The 16,482-nt window shown below is 58.2% G+C and overlaps 1 protein-coding gene across 2 annotated transcripts in view; it reads left to right on the forward strand.

Annotated features, from left to right (window-relative positions):
• Window positions 1-16,482, forward strand: part of JPH3 (junctophilin 3) — a 170,731-nt gene that overhangs the window by 113,152 nt on the left and 41,097 nt on the right. For both annotated transcript variants that reach the window (XM_060288495.1, XM_030849155.2), the window contains one exon: window positions 8,686-9,463. In XM_060288495.1, coding sequence (XP_060144478.1) covers window positions 8,715-9,463 — 749 coding nt within the window. In that variant the 5' untranslated portion in view covers window positions 8,686-8,714. The remainder of the gene's footprint in view (window positions 1-8,685; window positions 9,464-16,482) is intronic.

Genomic DNA, 16,482 nt, shown 5'->3' on the forward strand with positions numbered 1-16,482 from the left:
GCTCACATCCTCCAATTCTGGGATGCTTTCCTGTCTTACATCTTTGGTAATTTTCCTTCCTTGCTTTCTGGAACTCCTAATTTATAGATTTGGGGCCCTCTGGATGACTCATGAATGACTCTAATTTTCTTCTCACTATTTCTCACTACTTTGCCCACCTCTTTTTGTTCTAGTTTCTGAAAGGTTTCCTTGGATTTATCTTCCAACTCACTTATCAAAATTTTTATTTTAGCCATCACATTTTTAACTTCCAGGAGCTCTTTTTCTCTGTTTCTTTTCTCTTTTTCCTTTTTATTGCCTTTGATTCTCATTTTGAGGATACAGTGCCTTATCTCTATGAGGATTTAATGTTTGGTATCTATGTCTTCCACACCCTGCATTTTTCATGATTCCCTCCAATTTTTTCCGCATTTACTTGTATGTTTTGGTCTCTTTCCTCTTGGAGGCTTTCTCCAAGTGTCTGATGACCCTGGGCTGTTCACTTATTGCAGTAAGGTACCAGAAAGCTGACTGAAAGCTCTGTGCAGGCTTCACTGCTGGCCTGATCCCGTTTCTCCAGAGAAATTCTCCCCACCCTGCCTGGGTGTAGGAATTCCAGCCGCCAGCACCTGGGTGGGCCGGGGAAGCGGGCAGGGTCTCTGTTCAGAGTGAAGACTTCCTCCTAATAGTCCCGGGTCTGGTCCCATGCCTCCCCCCATGCTCCTCACCTGCCTGGGTCCCCTGGGGCATGGTTTCCTGGTTCACGCAGAAACTTCCTGTGTCACGCAGGAGGGGAGAAGTCTCTCTTTTTAATTCACGATTGATATGTTCTTGGCACCTGGCTTTCTATCTTTTCTCTAGATTTCTCCTAACTTTTAGTTCTTATTTATATAGTTTGTAGGTCGCCTGGCTGGAGACTGAGAATCCTGTATTAGTTTGCTAGGGCTGCCGTAACAGAATGTCACAGACAGGGGGCTTAACCAGCAGCTACTTATCCTCTAGCAGCTCTGGAGGCTGGGTTCGTTCGGGCTCTTCTGAGGCCTCTCTCCTTGGCTTGCAGACGGCCACCCTCTTGCTTCTTCTGCACATAGCTGTCCCTCTGAGTGCACTCCTGGCGTCACTTACAGGAACACCAGTCATACTGGATTAAGCCCGCCCCTTCCCCCCGCCATGGTCTCATTTTTTAAAATATGGTAAAATACACGTAACATAAAACTTATTGGGGCTTCCCTGGTGGCGCAGTGGTTGAGAGCCCGCCTGCCGATGCAGGGGACACGGGTTCGTGCCCCGGTCCGGGAGGATCCCACATGCCGCGGAGCGGCTGGGCCCGTGAGCCATGGCCGCTGAGCCTGCGCGTCCGGAGCCTGTGCTCCGCAACGGGAGAGGCCACAACAGTGAGAGGCCCGCGTACCGCAGAAACAAAGCAAACAAAAAAAACCTTATTATATTCACTGTTCTTAAGTATGTGGCTGACTGATATTCAATATGTTTATAATGTTGTGCCACCACCATCCACCTCCAGAAAGCTTTCATCTTGTAAAACTGTACCTCTCCACACCCGTTAAACAATAACCGCCCTGCCCCCCAGCACCCACCACTGTGCTTTCTGTCCGATTTTTAACTACTCTAAGAATCTCAAATGTAGAATCATACAGTATCTATCGCTTTATGACTGACTTAATCTCACTTAGCATAAGGTCTTCAAGTTTCATCCAGGTTGTAGCCTGTGTCAGAATCTCCTCCCTTTTTTATTTTTAAATTTTTATTTATTTTTATTTTTGGTTGCATTGGGTCTTCGTTGCTGCCTGCAGGCTCTCTCTAGTTGCGGCGAGTGGGGGCTACTCTTCGTTGTGGCGTGCGGGCTTCTCATTGAGGTGGCTTCTTTTGTTGCAGAGCACAGGCTCTAGGCGTGCGGGCTTCAGTAGTTGTGGTGCACAGGTTTCAGTAGTTGTGGCTCGCAGGCTCAGTAGCTGTGGCTCGTGGGCTGTAGAGCGCAGGCTCCGTAGTTGTGGCACACGGGCTTAGCCACTCCGTGGCATGTGGGATCTTCCCGGACCAGGGCTCGAACCCGTGTCCCCTGCGTTGGCAGGTGGATTCTTAACCACTGCGCCACCAGGGAAGCCCCCTCCTCCTTGTTAAGGCTGAGTAATATTCCATTGTGTGGATGGACTGCATTTGGTTTATCCATCATCTTTTGATGGGCACTTGGGTTGCTTCCACGTCTTGGCTATTTTGAGTAATGCTGCTGTGAACGTGGGTGTACACGTATCTTCTTGAGACCCTGCTTTCAGTTCATATGGGCACATACATGCCCAGAAGGAGCCGTCAAGTGACACATGGGTTCAGGGAAGGAGGGAGGGGTGTATCGGGTGCCAGGGCCGAGGAGCAGCCCCTTCTCCTTGCTCAGAGGGAAGAGGCCCAGCTGCTTCTGTCCACAGCCCCTGTCTCGTTTCTTTCTCTGCATCTTTGGGCAGGTAGTAGTCATGTGACCTTCACCTCCTCCCTCCTAGGAGTCCAATGGCATCACCTTGTCAGGGTCCCAGCGACCCAGGGGGAGAACATGCTGGCCAGGGGCAGAGTCTGGCCAGGGTCTAGTCATCTGTGCCCCCAGGCCAAGCCAGGTCAGTCCAGTTGGATGGGAGGTTTCTGGACGGGAAGGCTTGGGCCGTGGCATCGGCACCTGGGTGTGTGAGCGCCGTGTAGGGCCAACCAGGAGAAGGGGTGGTTCAGCCACCTCCAGGCCTGAGCCCCCGTCTGCTGCGGGCTCCAAGCCGCTCCCAGGAAGAGCTCCCCCGTCCAGGGCTTGGCCTCTGGAGGTCACCGCATCTGGCCACACTGACCTGGCCCTCTCCTGGACGTATGGCAGAGGCTGCGTTGTCCCCAGGCTGGTCCCCTGGGCTCTGTGGTGAACGCGTTGGGATAACTTCAGCGGGCAGGCGGGGGCTTCAGAGGAAGAAAATAAAAGCGTGCGAGAGGCGTGCGGGGCCCTGGGGAGGCACGAGTGACTTGGCTAGAGCCAACTGCCCACACTGCCCAGGATGCCGGCTGCAGGGGTCGAGGCCCAGATCTCTGCTGGCTGAGGGCGCGGGGTGGAGTCGGCTTTCGGACTTGGACCCGGTGGTGTCCTAAGACAGACAGCGCCGGTGCCCGCAGTGTGCCTGGAGCGATGGTCTCGGTGGCCCTCAGAGTGGGTCCCCGAGCACCGTGTTGGCTTCACCGGGGAGCTTGTCAGGAATGCAGAGGCTCTGGCCATGCCCACCCGGCTGGGTCAGGAGTTCGGGGGGTGTTAACTCGCCCTGCGATCAGGGACACTGCCACCACCCAAGCCTGAGACCCGCCGGTGGTCACATCTCATTTGCTCTTCCCTACGAGCCTGGGTCACTCAAGTTGGCATCTTACAGGCCATGTTTAGGGAGGTTGGGCCTCCCTAAGGCCCACTCAGAACTCCTGATTCTGGGTTCCGAGTGATGGGGACAGAGGGGTCGTCCCTCATCTTCATGGCGATGGGCACGTGAGGTGGCAGTGGAAGTGGCAGAGTCCCTGAGAGGGTCACCTGCGTGCAACCCTGCCCTCCCAAGCTTACCTGGAAAGAAGCAGGGGTGTCCCCTTGACGATCTGTCCGCATCTGGGTGCCTCCCTGAGAGGGGCAGCCACGGCTGCGGGGCCCGGGGTCGGCGGAGTGCAGAGTGCAGGCAGGAAGTTGCCCCTGCCCTGGGGGCTGCACCGGCCCAGACAGACCCCACAGCACCGCAAGGGTGGTGCCCTGTCGGGCCGTGCGTAGTCTTCTCTTTGCGCGAGGCTGGCTTCTGTCTTTCCACATACAATCTGCTTGGGGTATAAAACAAAGCAGTGGATTTAGTCTTTTGCAAATAACCAGCCGGATTCAGTGGAACCACCATGGGGAATCAGGGCCTTGAATTCAACCTTTTGTCTGGTGGCCCCAAACAAGAAAGCAAGAGGGGGAGGAGAAAAGACTCTGGCCCAGTGGAGGCCGGCCCAGAGCCTCCCTTTGGGAGAAGCTGTCTCCTCGCTGAGGGCCCGCGTTCTCTCTCCTGCTCTGCGCCAGCCCTTTGCTCTCAAGCGGCGGGGCCCAGCTACCCCGGCAGGTCGCAGCAGAGCTGATCTGGAGCGTATTTCTGTAATAGCAACGTCCATGATTCTTACCGACTTCAGCTCTAAAATCAGAGGTGTGTTCCGACCGGGAGCAGAACCGCAAATACGATAAAAACTGCAAGCTGCAAGGCCAGCTCAGCTGCCCTGTCACGCCATGTGCAGGAGGCCATGCCCACTGCTGTATGTGCCTGGGGGGTCACGCCACGTGCAGGAGGCCATGCCCACTGCTGTGTGTGCCTGGGGGGTCACGCCACGTGCAGGAGGCCATGCCCACTGCTGTGTGTGCCTGGGGGGTCACGCCACGTGCAGGAGGCCATGCCCACTGCTGTATGTGCCTGGGGGGTCACGCCACGTGCAGGAGGCCATGCCCACTGCTGTGTGTGCCTGGGGGGTCACGCCACGTGCAGGAGGCCATGCCCACTGCTGTGTGTGCCTGGGGGGTCACGCCATATGCAGGAGGCCATGCCCACTGCTGTGTGTGCCTGGGGGGTCACGCCACGTGCAGGAGGCCATGCCCACTGCTGTGTGCGCCTGGGGGGTGGGTACAGTTATCACCCCCATTTCACAGGTGAATAAACTGAGATCTGAGAGGTGGAGTGAGGTCCCCCCGGTCGTGGGTGGGCGGAAGGGCCCAGCTCTGGACTCAGGGCTCCTCACTTCTGGCTCTCCTCTCCCGAGGCTCCGGAACCGCCCGGCAGGCGGGTCCAGCAGGGCCCCGTTGGCCTCAGGAGTTTGTTTCAAAGCCCCGTGTCCCTCACTCTACTCTGAAAGCGCCTGGAACGGGTCCCGCTCACCTTCTGGCTTGCTTTGGGATTTGAAATTATGTATTTCTCACTGCTTCCGCTCATTTCTGTGCACCACTCATTAACCATCTTGTCTTTTTCAAGTGACCTGAAATTTCACGTAACGCACAACTCACCGTTTTCAAGTGAACAGTTCAGTGGGATATGGCACGTTCACAACGTTGTGCACCCACCACTTGCTCTAATTCCAGGCCGTCATCTTCGTCACCCCAAAAGGAAACCCCGACCCCGTTAGCATCACTCCTGTTCCCCCGCCCCAGCCCCTGGCAGCCGCCGGCCTGCTTTCTGCCCCACGGATCTATCTGTTGAGGGCCTGGAGTGTGTGTGTGTTTTAGAGCAAAGGCTGGCTGGGTAGCTATTAGCTCCCTTTTCCTCACCGTTCGCTCTTGTCTGGCCGCACCCCTCCAGCCTCTGCTAATCTGTTCGGGGACCCCTGGAGTCACGGAATTGAGGACTAATATGCCGAGCAGTTCTTTTCGCTGATGTGGAAACAGACTCGGAGGCCGTGGTTGGTTCTGGTCACTCAGGTCTGCAGGGGCGCAGTGTCGAGGCTTGTGGAAGGCCAGGGTGGCAGGACCCGGGAGCTCGGAGTGGGAGGGAGGCTCCAGCGCCCACGTGGGACCCTTGTGCTGCCTGCTCGTCTCTCAGAGAAAGCTGGTGTTTGCCTTTGTCTCCGTTTATGTTAGACTGTGCGTTCACGTCTGGAAGGTGGGAACGATGCTGTCCAGCCTGTAGAGACGTGGGGAGGATTCCGTGATGGGGCAGGGCGGCCCGCTTCCCAGCACCTCCCCGTTGCCACCGCTTTATCTGAGGGCGGGAACGTGGGCACTCATTTTCTCAGGCGTGGGGTCCGCCGCACCGTTGCTCCCAGTCTGGCACCCTCAGGACGAGGTGGGCAGGGGCTCACTGGGTGCAGAACGCGGGTACGACCGCGAGCCCTGGGTTTGAATCCCTCCGCTTTGGCTGCCTGGCCCCTCTCTGAGCCTCAGTTTCCTCATCTGGGAGGTAAAATGCTGTTCACCCCTAAGGGTTGTTTGTTGTTGTTGTTTTTTAAAATTACTTATTTATTTTTGGCTGTGTTGGGTCTTCGTTGCGGCGCACAGGCTTTCTCTAGTTGTGGCGAGCGGGGGCTACTCTTCGTTGTGGTGCATGGGCTTCTCGTTGCGGTGGCTTCTCTTGTTGTGGAGCACGGGCTCTACACGTGCGGGCTTCAGTAGTTGTGGCATGCAGGCTCAGTAGTTGTGGCTCGCGGGCTCTAGAGCACAGGCTCAGTAGTTGTGGCACACGGGCTTAGTTGCTCCGCGGCATGTGAGATCTTCCCAGACCAGGGCTCGAACCCGTGTCCCCCGCATTGGCACGCGGATTCTTAACCACTGCACCACCAGGGAAGTCCTATCCCTAAGGTTTTGATGATGATGATGAATATTAGTTACCGTTAACTGAGCATTAACGACCTCCCAGCACTTTACACGGATTACATGGATTACCGCGTTTAAGCAGCACAGCCACCATCCCCATTTTACAAATGAGGAAACCGAGGCACAGAGAGTTAAAGCAGACATTCCCAAGGGCACAGATCCAGAAGGAGTGGAGCTTGGATTTGACCCCGTGTCTGCTCCACTCCTGACTCCTCCCCGTGCCCCCATATCCACGGCCTCCACAAGGCTGTCTGTGGAGCTCCTGTGCGTCCTTAGCTGAAAGCCCAGCCTGCCTTGAAGGGATGCAGGGGTGCTGGCAGGGCGGTGGGCTGAGTCTCTTCATGAAGGAGCATCCTTAGCTTTGGTCGGGGGGGGCACCAGTGAAACCCAGGGTGACATCTTGGGAGGTCCCAGCTGGGGCATCTGGATTCATTCAGCAAATAAACAAGGGACACCAGTTAAACTTGAATTTCAGATCGTCAGTCAGATCATTTCTAGTATAAGTATGTCCCATGTAATATGTCTCTAAAAATTACTTGTTCATGTGAAATTCAGATTGAACTGGGCGTCCTGTGTTTTATCTGACAGACCTGTCGCCAACCCACAAGTGGGAGTGGCAGTAAGCTGGGGGTGAGAGGTCCCTGCAACAGCAGCCTACGCCCAGCTTGCACTGGCCACAGGGAGACCACTGTCCAGGCAGACGGGTCTGGCCTTAAAGGGCCAGCTTCCCGCAGGCCACCCACCCCAGGCAGGGGAGGGGCCGTCCAGGACCAAGAGGCTAGTCTAGGTTCCTTCTCACAACCCCAGGTGCAAGCCCTGGGTCTCTGCCCCAGCGTGGGCAGCTGCAACCTGAGAAAAGGAAAGGTGTGGGGTGGGGCGAGGGGTGGGGGGGGAGGAGGGAAGAGGGTGGGGAGCCGCACCCTGTGGAGTGTCATTTAATTTGCATAACTACCTATGGCAGGAGAAATTTAGACCCATCCCATGGGAGTCACACAGCCTATAAGTAGAGCAAGAATATGGGCCCAGTGCTGCTGAGTTTATTTTATTATGTAAAATACATAGATAACTGGGCTTCCCGCTGGCGCAGTGGTTAAGAATCCGCCTGCCAACGCAGGGGACACGGGTTTGAGCCCTGGTCTGGGAGGATCCCACATACCGCGGAGCAGCTAAGCCCGTGCACCACAACTACTGAGCCCGCGTGGCACAGCTACTGAAGCCCGTGCGCCTAGAGCCCGTGCTCCGCAACAAGAGAAGCCACCGGAGTGAGAAGCCCTCGCACCGCAACAAAGAGTGACCCCCGCTCGCCACAACTAGAGAAAGCCCGCGTGCAGCAATGAAGACCCAATGCAGCCAAAAATAAAATAAAATAAATACATTTTATTTTTTTAAAAAAGATACATAGATAACATAAAACTTGCCACTTGAACCATTTTTCGGTGCACAGTTCAGTGGCATTAGTCATGCTCAGAATGTCGTACAACCATCACCTCTATCTATTTTCAAGACTTTCGCGTCACTGCAGACAGAAACTCTGTACCCATTAAGCAATAATTCCCTGCTCCCCTCCCCCCGCCCCATCCCCACCATCTACTTTCCAGTGTCTCTGAGTTTGACTCCTAGGTATCTCATGTAAGTGAAATCAAATAGTGTGTGTCCTTTTGTGCCTGGTTTATCTCACCTAGCAGAGTGTCCTCAAGGTTCGTCCACATTGTAGCAAATAGCGGAACTGCCCGTCCTTTTGAAGGCTGAATAATGTTTCATTGTTTGGATGGACCACATTGTCTTTGGCTATTGTGAATAATGCTGCTGTGCACATGGGTGTGCAATGTTGATTCTTTTGGAGATACCAGGCCTGCCAGTTTTCATGAGTGGTCTTCCCAACTCTTCTTGGATGCCTCCAGCAATGGGGATCTCACTATCTTCCAAGGCAGCCTCGTCAGTAGCCAATTTGTAGCCTGGATCTGTGTCCTTGTAGCTGCCCCTTATGGGCCCCATGAGCCCTGTTTGGAGCTGCTCACCCAGGACGTGTTTCTTCCTTCTTCTCTTCCACCCCCGCTGCGTGTCTTCCCAGGTTGGGCCTTCTGCCCACGTGGCCTAGGGAGCCCTGCAGGTCACTCCTGACTGCCTCAGCCTCTTACTCCTCCCATCGCCGTCCGCGACCTCTAAGAGAGAGAGAACAAAATCCAACCGTGGGAAGCAGGAGGGAAGGGTCTTTAAACACACTACCAGTGGCAGGAATCATAAAATCACCTGTGGTCTGATGGTCTGTCTACCTCGATGTAAACCTCGCCGAGTTGCCCCAAGACCGGGCAGACCGTGGCGGCTGCGTTGCCCGCCCGCACTCAAGCTCACCCTCTCCTGTGTCTCCGCAGGGACCTACCAGGGCCAGTGGGTCGGCGGCATGCGTCAGGGCTATGGCGTGCGGCAGAGCGTCCCCTACGGCATGGCAGCAGTCATCCGCTCGCCCCTGAGGACCTCCATCAACTCCCTGCGCAGCGAGCACACCAACGGCGCTGCGCTGCACCCCGACGCCTGCCCCGCCGTGGCCAGTAGCCCAGCCGTGTCCCGGGGGGGCTTCGTGCTCGTGGTGCACAGCGACTCTGAGATCCTCAAGAGCAAGAAGAAGGGGCTGTTCCGGCGCTCGCTGCTGAGCGGGCTGAAGCTGCGCAAGTCGGAGTCCAAGAGCAGCCTGGCCAGCCAGCGCAGCAAGCAGAGCTCCTTCCGCAGCGAGGCCGGCATGAGCACCGTCAGCTCCACGGCCAGCGACATCCACTCCACCATCAGCCTGGGCGAGGGCGAGGCCGAGCTGTCGGCCATCGAGGACGACACCGACGCCACCACCACCGAGACGTACGTGGGCGAGTGGAAGAGCGACAAGCGCTCGGGCTTCGGCGTGAGCCAGCGCTCGGACGGGCTCAAGTACGAGGGCGAGTGGGCTGGCAACCGGCGGCACGGCTACGGCTGCATGACCTTCCCCGACGGCACCAAGGAGGAGGGCAAGTACAAGCAGAACATCCTCGTGAGCGGCAAGCGCAAGAACCTCATCCCGCTGCGCGCCAGCAAGATCCGCGAGAAGGTGGACCGGGCCGTGGAGGCGGCCGAGCGGGCGGCCACCATCGCCAAGCAGAAGGCGGAGATCGCGGCCTCCAGGTAGGAGGGCGGGGGCGGCGCGGGGAGGCGCGGGGCGGTTCTGCGTCACGCGGCCTGGTTTGCTTGGTTGCGCTGCCCGGGTTGAGGGCTACACTGGTGTTTCTCAAGCTGTGCCCTGCGGAGCCCTGGGGTTCCTCAGAGGGTCCCAGAGGTGCAGCAAGGAAATGGTTGATCTGAGGGGGTTCTGGGTCTTACAGCCTCCCCTCAAAGGGAGCAGACCTCCCTTCCTCTCTTTTACTTGTTCTATATGCTGGTGTTTAATGTAAAACACTGATGGATAAAGATGGTGGCCGTTCTGCTTGGTAACATGCATAGGACGGCTGCGGGCTGAGAGAAACACGTCCTGCCTCCGCGGCCGCACTCCCAGGTGGGCACGGAGTGCCCACTGCTGCGGGGACGTGGGAGCAGGGTGGCAGCTGTCCCGGCCACCCCCCCGATTGCCCATGGGCCCTGGATTCGGCACCAGCTGGACAGACCGGCTGTGGGCACTGGCCTGGGGCTCACTTGAGGCTTGGCGCTGTAGGCCAATAGCTGTTCTGAATGGGATGCAGGACTCACTGCATTTAGGGTTCAGCGGGGCCACCAGGCCCTAAGCAGTGGCCCCAGAGCTGACATTGGCTCCGTGTTGGATGTTGAGGTGTCTTTGGTGTTGGTACAGGGGTGGGGGCTTCAGAGCTGGAAGAAGGGGCCCTGGGTCCCCCTGGGAAGCACAGAGGTGAGTGTGTGAGCCTGGGTCTGCCCCCCTCGGCTGTGGGCAGCGGGAACCTCCAGCCACAGCTTGAAGGAAGCTGCCCTATTGCAAGCCAAGGCCCCCAGGTGGCCATGCTCCTGGGTTCTAAGGAAACAGTTCCTAACTTGAGTTCATCGAGAGCTTCCCACCGCCGTCCCCTTTCCTGGGTCCAGGTAAGGCCCTCGGGTCCGCGCTGAGAGTCGTGGGGCCTGGGACGGGGATCTGGTGTTGCTCTAAATGCCTTAGGCTGCCCGGGCAGGAGGTGTTCAGGAGGACAGACGCTGAGTCTTTCTGGATGATTCTGTATTCCCGGCAAGGGGCAGGCCTGGAGTTATTCCAGGGAGACGCCCAGCTCAGTTACAGTTCAGGCCTTCCCAGCCTTGTCACTAATAAAACTTAAGCTCGTTCGGTTCTGGTCTCCAGTGACCTTTGATCCACACTGAAAGAACAGAAAAGGTGGCTGTCGGTTGTTGGCAGACTATCTGAGGTCTTGGAAATGAAACCCATTCCAAGAAGCTGAAGGGGAGATGGAATTACTACCTTGAATGTCGGGGTCCCGCACCGCTCTGTTCACCCTTCCTACTCCCCCAGAAGTGTTCAGGCCGCATGAACAGAAGCAGCATTTATGACCGCTCATCTGGTATTTTAAGATCAAATTTGGTTCCATAGTTACTTTTTCCATTATACATGTAACACTTGCTCGGTATGGAAAAGGCAGGGAGCCGCAGCCGCAGGGCGGGTCTCACGCGTCACCCAGAGACTCCAGCTGGCGCTTGGCGTATTTCCTTCCTTCCAGTAGTTCGTCTGTCATCTTTGTGTTTGGTTGCCTCATTGACCTCAGTGGACCCAAGGCACTTTCCAGGGCAGGGGGACAGTGTCGTCAGACATTGAGGTGCCTGTGAGGCAGAACTAGGATTTCATGGACAGTGTTCCCCGGAACTGACTTTAAAGTCCGACACCCGGGCGAATTTCTTGAGACTGGGGACAGAGCACATATCTGTGGGAGGTGTTTTCTGACACCTCCCACGGAAACTGCGGGGGGGCTGGTCTTCACGAAGGAGTCCGTGGAGGTGGTGGTGGTGTGGGTGGAGCTCAGAGCCAGCTCCCTAAGGAGCCCCACCTGGGACAGGCTTCCCACCTCTCACCTGTGAGATGAGAGCGGCGGCTGCCCGCCTGCCGCAGAGGCCTGGGAACTTCCCTGACAACGGCTCCGTGTATCGGGTGCTGGCTCGCTGAGACGTCCAGCCTGGGCCCATCACTGCTGAGCAGCCCGGGGGAGGTGCTCGCTCTCTCTGGGCCACAGGTTCCTTGCGGAAGGATGGGATGGAGCGACATGCGGTGCCCTCAGCGTGTGTGGGGCCTGGCGTGCGCCGCTGTCAGCCTCCCAGGCGTCCCCTGAGCTGGGCTGGCCCCTCCCCTCCCGCCCCAGGCCTTGTGGGGAGGTGGGTGTGAATGCCACCCGTGGTGTGATCTCAGCCTTGTGGCTCTGTGGTGCCCGGGGTCACGTCTCGGAGGTGGGAGGGGACAGTGTCCTCGGTCACCACGACAGGATTGAGGACGAGCCTCCGTCCCAGGCTGTGTTGGGAGCTGCACTTGCCGTGTTTCTCGATGAGCTTAGATTTGAAAAAAAAGAAAGAAGAGAAAAGGAGGAGAAGGACCAGCGGCGGCTGTCCTGGAGAGTGAAGCCAGCGGATGCGGGCGGGTCGGTGCCCACCCGCCACCGCAGTGTGACAGTGGCCACGGCAGCCGCCTGGGGCTGTGGGGCGGCTGGGCCCGGTCGGGCTGCGGTCACTGTCACAGCCAGGTTCTGGCCAGGCGCGGGGAGCTGCGTCCTCGGGCCCCAGCCGGGCTCGGTCGCTAAGCCGCGTCAGTGAGAAGCGGTTTGGTGTGTCCTCGTCGTGATGCCTGGGACCTTCCCTGGAGGGCGCCTGCAGTGAGGACAGGGGCGCAGGCTTTCCTGGGAAACGGCGGTGGCACGGAGCTCGGGGTCTGAGAGGGGGTCCCGTTACGTCCGTTTCAGGGCGGACCGCACCTGTAGCTTCTAAGGGCTGGGCCCTGGCCCCGCCACTGAGATGGGTTCCCAGCATGGTTTCCAGCATCCCTGCCCCCGGTGTGCGCTGGGATCACCTGGGGGCAGACGCACAGGCGGCCCACCCCCGAGATGCTGAGCTCCTTGCTGGGGCTGCCACCTGGGCTTCAGAGCCCTTCGAAAGCTCTCCAGGTGATTCTCAGGTGCCCTCGGCACCCTCAGGAGGTGTATAACATGCAGATGGCCGGGCCCCACCCCCAGAGCTTCTGCCTTAGCAGATCTGGGTGGGGCCTGAGAACCTGCATTCCTGAGGAGCTCCCGGGATGCTGGTCGGGCAGGCCTGCCGCTCTTGTATCTCCAGGAGGCCCCAGGGAAGAGGAGATGTGCGCAGACATGCCTGTGAGCAAAGGCGGGAGGTGGAGGAGGTCCCTGCCCCGTCAGGGTCAAAGTGGGAGCCGGGGCTGAGGGGAAGGTGTGCCAGACAGGTCGGTCTGGGCGAGGCAGACGGCATCAGAGGCCCTGCCGTGCCCCAGCTGTGACTTCTCAGCGTCGTGTCTGCGCAGGAGCTCGTTTTGAATGAATGAGTGAATAACTGCTCAGGCCCCACCCCCTCACGTTGTCAGGGGCCCCGGCCACCTCCTTTGGTTCTGGGTCCTGCACGTGTGGCCCTGGCCACGGTGGGACAGGGGACCACCAGGCCAGGCTCCCGAGAGGGCTGAGGGTCCCTTCTTGCTTCTCGGTGCCCGCAGGTTCTCCAGGGTACGAGGCAACCCCGCCCCCCACCCCGGGGTCCAGCAAGGCAGCGTCTGCTGGTAAAGTTCACGGGAGAGAACTGCGAGTTCCTGTGGGTTTAGTCTGTCTCGGGGCCGGGCCCGCCCTCCCGCAAACACGGGCCAGTCCTGATCCGGGCGCGCTGCTGCGCCTCGCGGGTCCCCTGGCTCCACGGAGGGGAGGAGAGAGAAATCCACCGCCCCAGGGTCCTGCGTTGTGGGGATTATGTGACAACTCGCTGTCCCACCTGGACACCCTGCAGGTACCAGGTCCGCGCCCGAACGTGCCCTTTCAGAGGGGCAGGGGCTGGATGGTAGAACAGGCGCTCGTGTACCCCCCCACCCCACCCCGCCTCTTGGCCTGGTGCCCTCTGGTGCTACACCCGCAGCCTGGAGCTGGGAGCCACCTCTGCTTCCCGGGAGTGACCTCTGTGCTTGGGGCTGAGTGGGGAGCAGCTGCAGGCAGGGCGGCTGTGCTGCTCCAGGATCTCTTGCTCCCCGAGGGGCGGGCAGCCCTGGACGGCCCGGGTACGGGGGCAGGAGGTGGGGGCAGCCGGGGCACCCGCTTCTGCACGTTGAGGCTGCTGGGCGGTCGGGGCGGTGGACGGCATCGTGGCCCCAGGCCCGCGTGCGGCCGTCAGCTGACGCCCCGGTCTTGTGATGCTTTGCTGAGTGAGCAGAATCGCGGTGGGGGGAGCTGGGAGGGACCTTGACCAGACGTTTAGGTGTGGAAGATGACAGTTCTTGGCACGCGGGCAGCCGTTCCTCTCTCCCGCACCCACGGCAGACGTGGCTAATTGACGGCTGCGCTCAGAATCCTCACGCCAGGCAGTCCAGCCCTTCTGAAGGTCGGAGGTCATCCCTGGCAGCATGGTTGGAGAGTGGACCCTGCAGGCAGCGTGCCTGAGAGCCGGGCCCCCGTGCCAGCAAGGCAGCGCCTGGGTCTCAGAGCCAGGCAGTGGCCCAGGCGGGACTAGAGCTCACATCTCGGGCGCTGCCTACTGCCCTGTTCCTGTTCTCGGCCCCTTCAGACCTGCACCAGATTCTGGGGACCCTAACTGTGAATAGGGGGGTGCTGGCTGGCTTCCTTAAAGTGCTGTCCAGATACAGCCCTGCCCCTGGGCCAGGCAGGGTTTGGCGTATGAAACCTCGGGTGAGGCCTACACGGGGAAGGGCTTCCAAATCCCCAGTCGCTTTTTTTTTCCCCCCCAATTATTCCACATAAATGTACTGAATGTCAGGAACTACCTGAAGCATTGAATACAAAGATAAGTAAGACGTGGTTCCAGCCATTTAGGGAACTTAGTCCACAAGTTTAACATTTATATTAGCAGATATTCTGCTGACTTCAAGAAGGTCTTGTCTTGGTTTTTAAAAAAAAGAAATAAAAACGATGTCATTCTTTTTCTTACTGTAACGTTGCTGTGCGCAGTCGCTTATTTTATGCCCGGCCCTGCGTTGGCATCTGTCTGGGCCTCAGGGCGACCTGTTCGCGTTAAACTTTCTGCTGTGGCGTCTCTGCCCCTGAGTTATGGATCTCCACCAGGCTGTCCCCAGAGCCCTGGGTGCAGGGGGACAGCGCACAAGACCCCCTGTGGGGTCTCCCAGACCCGGAGGGTGGATTATTGCCCGGAGATTGCCTGGGGCTCTCTAACTGGGGCATCTTTCCATCTTAAAGGAAACAAAATATCGGAGGATCTGAAAGTGGGGGGCGGGTAGTGGTGTATTATTGTTTTAAAATATGTACCTATCATTCCTTGTTAAAACGTTAAGAGTCATATATCCCTGTAAAAAATGTTAACGCAACGAGGCAGACCGGTATCAAGTAACCGTGTCGCACCGTGGGCTGTCCATCTCCTTAGAGGGAATCACGGTTTTTTCAACACGTGTACAGGTAGGTGTGTCACACCTACATGATTCCCGGTTACGGTGATGGAATTGTACTCGACTTGTTTTATAGCTTGTTTTTCTTTTCCCCTCACTTTTATCCGGGACCGCTTTCCATGTCAGGTATGTTTCCTTAGCAGCTGCATCATATTCCATGGTGTGGAGGTACCACCGCGGTCCAACTTACTCTGCTAACAAATGTTTCAGATGCGCCCCATCTCTCAGTCTTACACACAAGGCTGCAGAGACTGGCCCCTGTCCTCCGCGCCGCACCCCCCTAGCTGCTGGCAGGGGTCTTTCTCACCATGATGCCACAGAGCAGGCATGGCTGAGTGACGTGTGCATTTAAAGATTGTAGAAGCCGCTGCCACGTTGCCTGGCCAAAGGCTGCAGCAGTTTACCTTGGCTGGGTGGGAAGGCTCCGGGAGGGGGAGGTGGGGTGGCCTTGAGTGACTGCTCTGTCATCGAGGGGTTTCTCCCTGCAGTAGGCCGATAACAGCCCCCCAAAGCATCCCCATGATGATAATTCCTGGAACCTGTGGGTGTGTGACCGTCTGCGGCAAAGGGGACCTGGCAGATACGGTTACATTGGGATCTTGAGATGAAGAGATTCTGCAGGATTACCTGGGTGGGGGGCCCAGTATCGTCACAGGGGTCCTTAGTAGCGGGTGGCAGGAGGTCAGAGCCAGAGCTGTGATGATGGAAGTGGAGGTTACGGTGATGTGGCCACGAGCCAAGGGATACAGGCGCCTCCAGACTCTGGAAGAGGCCAGGAAACAGATTCTCCTCTGGAGCCTCCAGAGGGAACCAGCCCTGCGACACCTTGATTTCGGCCCATAAGACAGGCTCGTTTTGGACTTCTGACCCCGGATCTATAAGGGAATAAATGCACCGTGCCCTAAGCCACTGCGTATGTGGTGAATTGCTGCAGCTCCGTAGGAACCCATAGGCTCCCGGCCGTAGCCGAGGGTGGGGTATATCCCCGGTGTCCCCCTTCTGGAGCGGGCATGCCTGTCCCCTTCTCGCTCCCACCAGGCGGCCTGCTCTGCAGCCGTGCTTCCAGGTCCTGCAGAATTGGGCTCTCTGCGGCTTCCTGCCTCCGGGGGAGGGCCGGCCATGTGCCAGGACAGGCCTTCTGGTGGGCGACAGCCATCTGTTCCGGCTCTGCCCTCCCAACATTAAAAAAAAAAGGAACAGGAGAGACTGGGGGAGTGGGCTGCTAGGTCCTGAGAAATGCCTGCATTGGGGACCAGCCCGAGGGCTCCCTGGGGGTGAGAGGCTGCTGCCTCTGGGGCCACGTGTGCCCCAAACTTGGGCTCCGTCCCGGAGATCCAGGAACCCTTGGCCTTGGGCCTGTGTCTCGCGTCTGTAAGGTGCTTCCCGGGGCCTGGCAGGTGTCGTCTTGGGGTGCCAGCTTCTGCCCACACCTCTGTCACCTCCGGTCAGCACGCGTGGGCTTGGGGATTCGGGCTGTCAGATGGGATTAGGATCGTTGCCCGCCTTGCTCTGTGCCACTTGTCAGACAGGACGCACGGGGCCTCTTACTCACCTGCAGGCAGCTTTCCCACCTGGCATCAGAAGGGCACATGGGGTGAGATGCCCT

This window comes from Globicephala melas, chromosome 19, assembly GCF_963455315.2.
Source record: "Globicephala melas chromosome 19, mGloMel1.2, whole genome shotgun sequence".
Lineage (NCBI taxonomy): Eukaryota > Metazoa > Chordata > Mammalia > Artiodactyla > Delphinidae > Globicephala > Globicephala melas.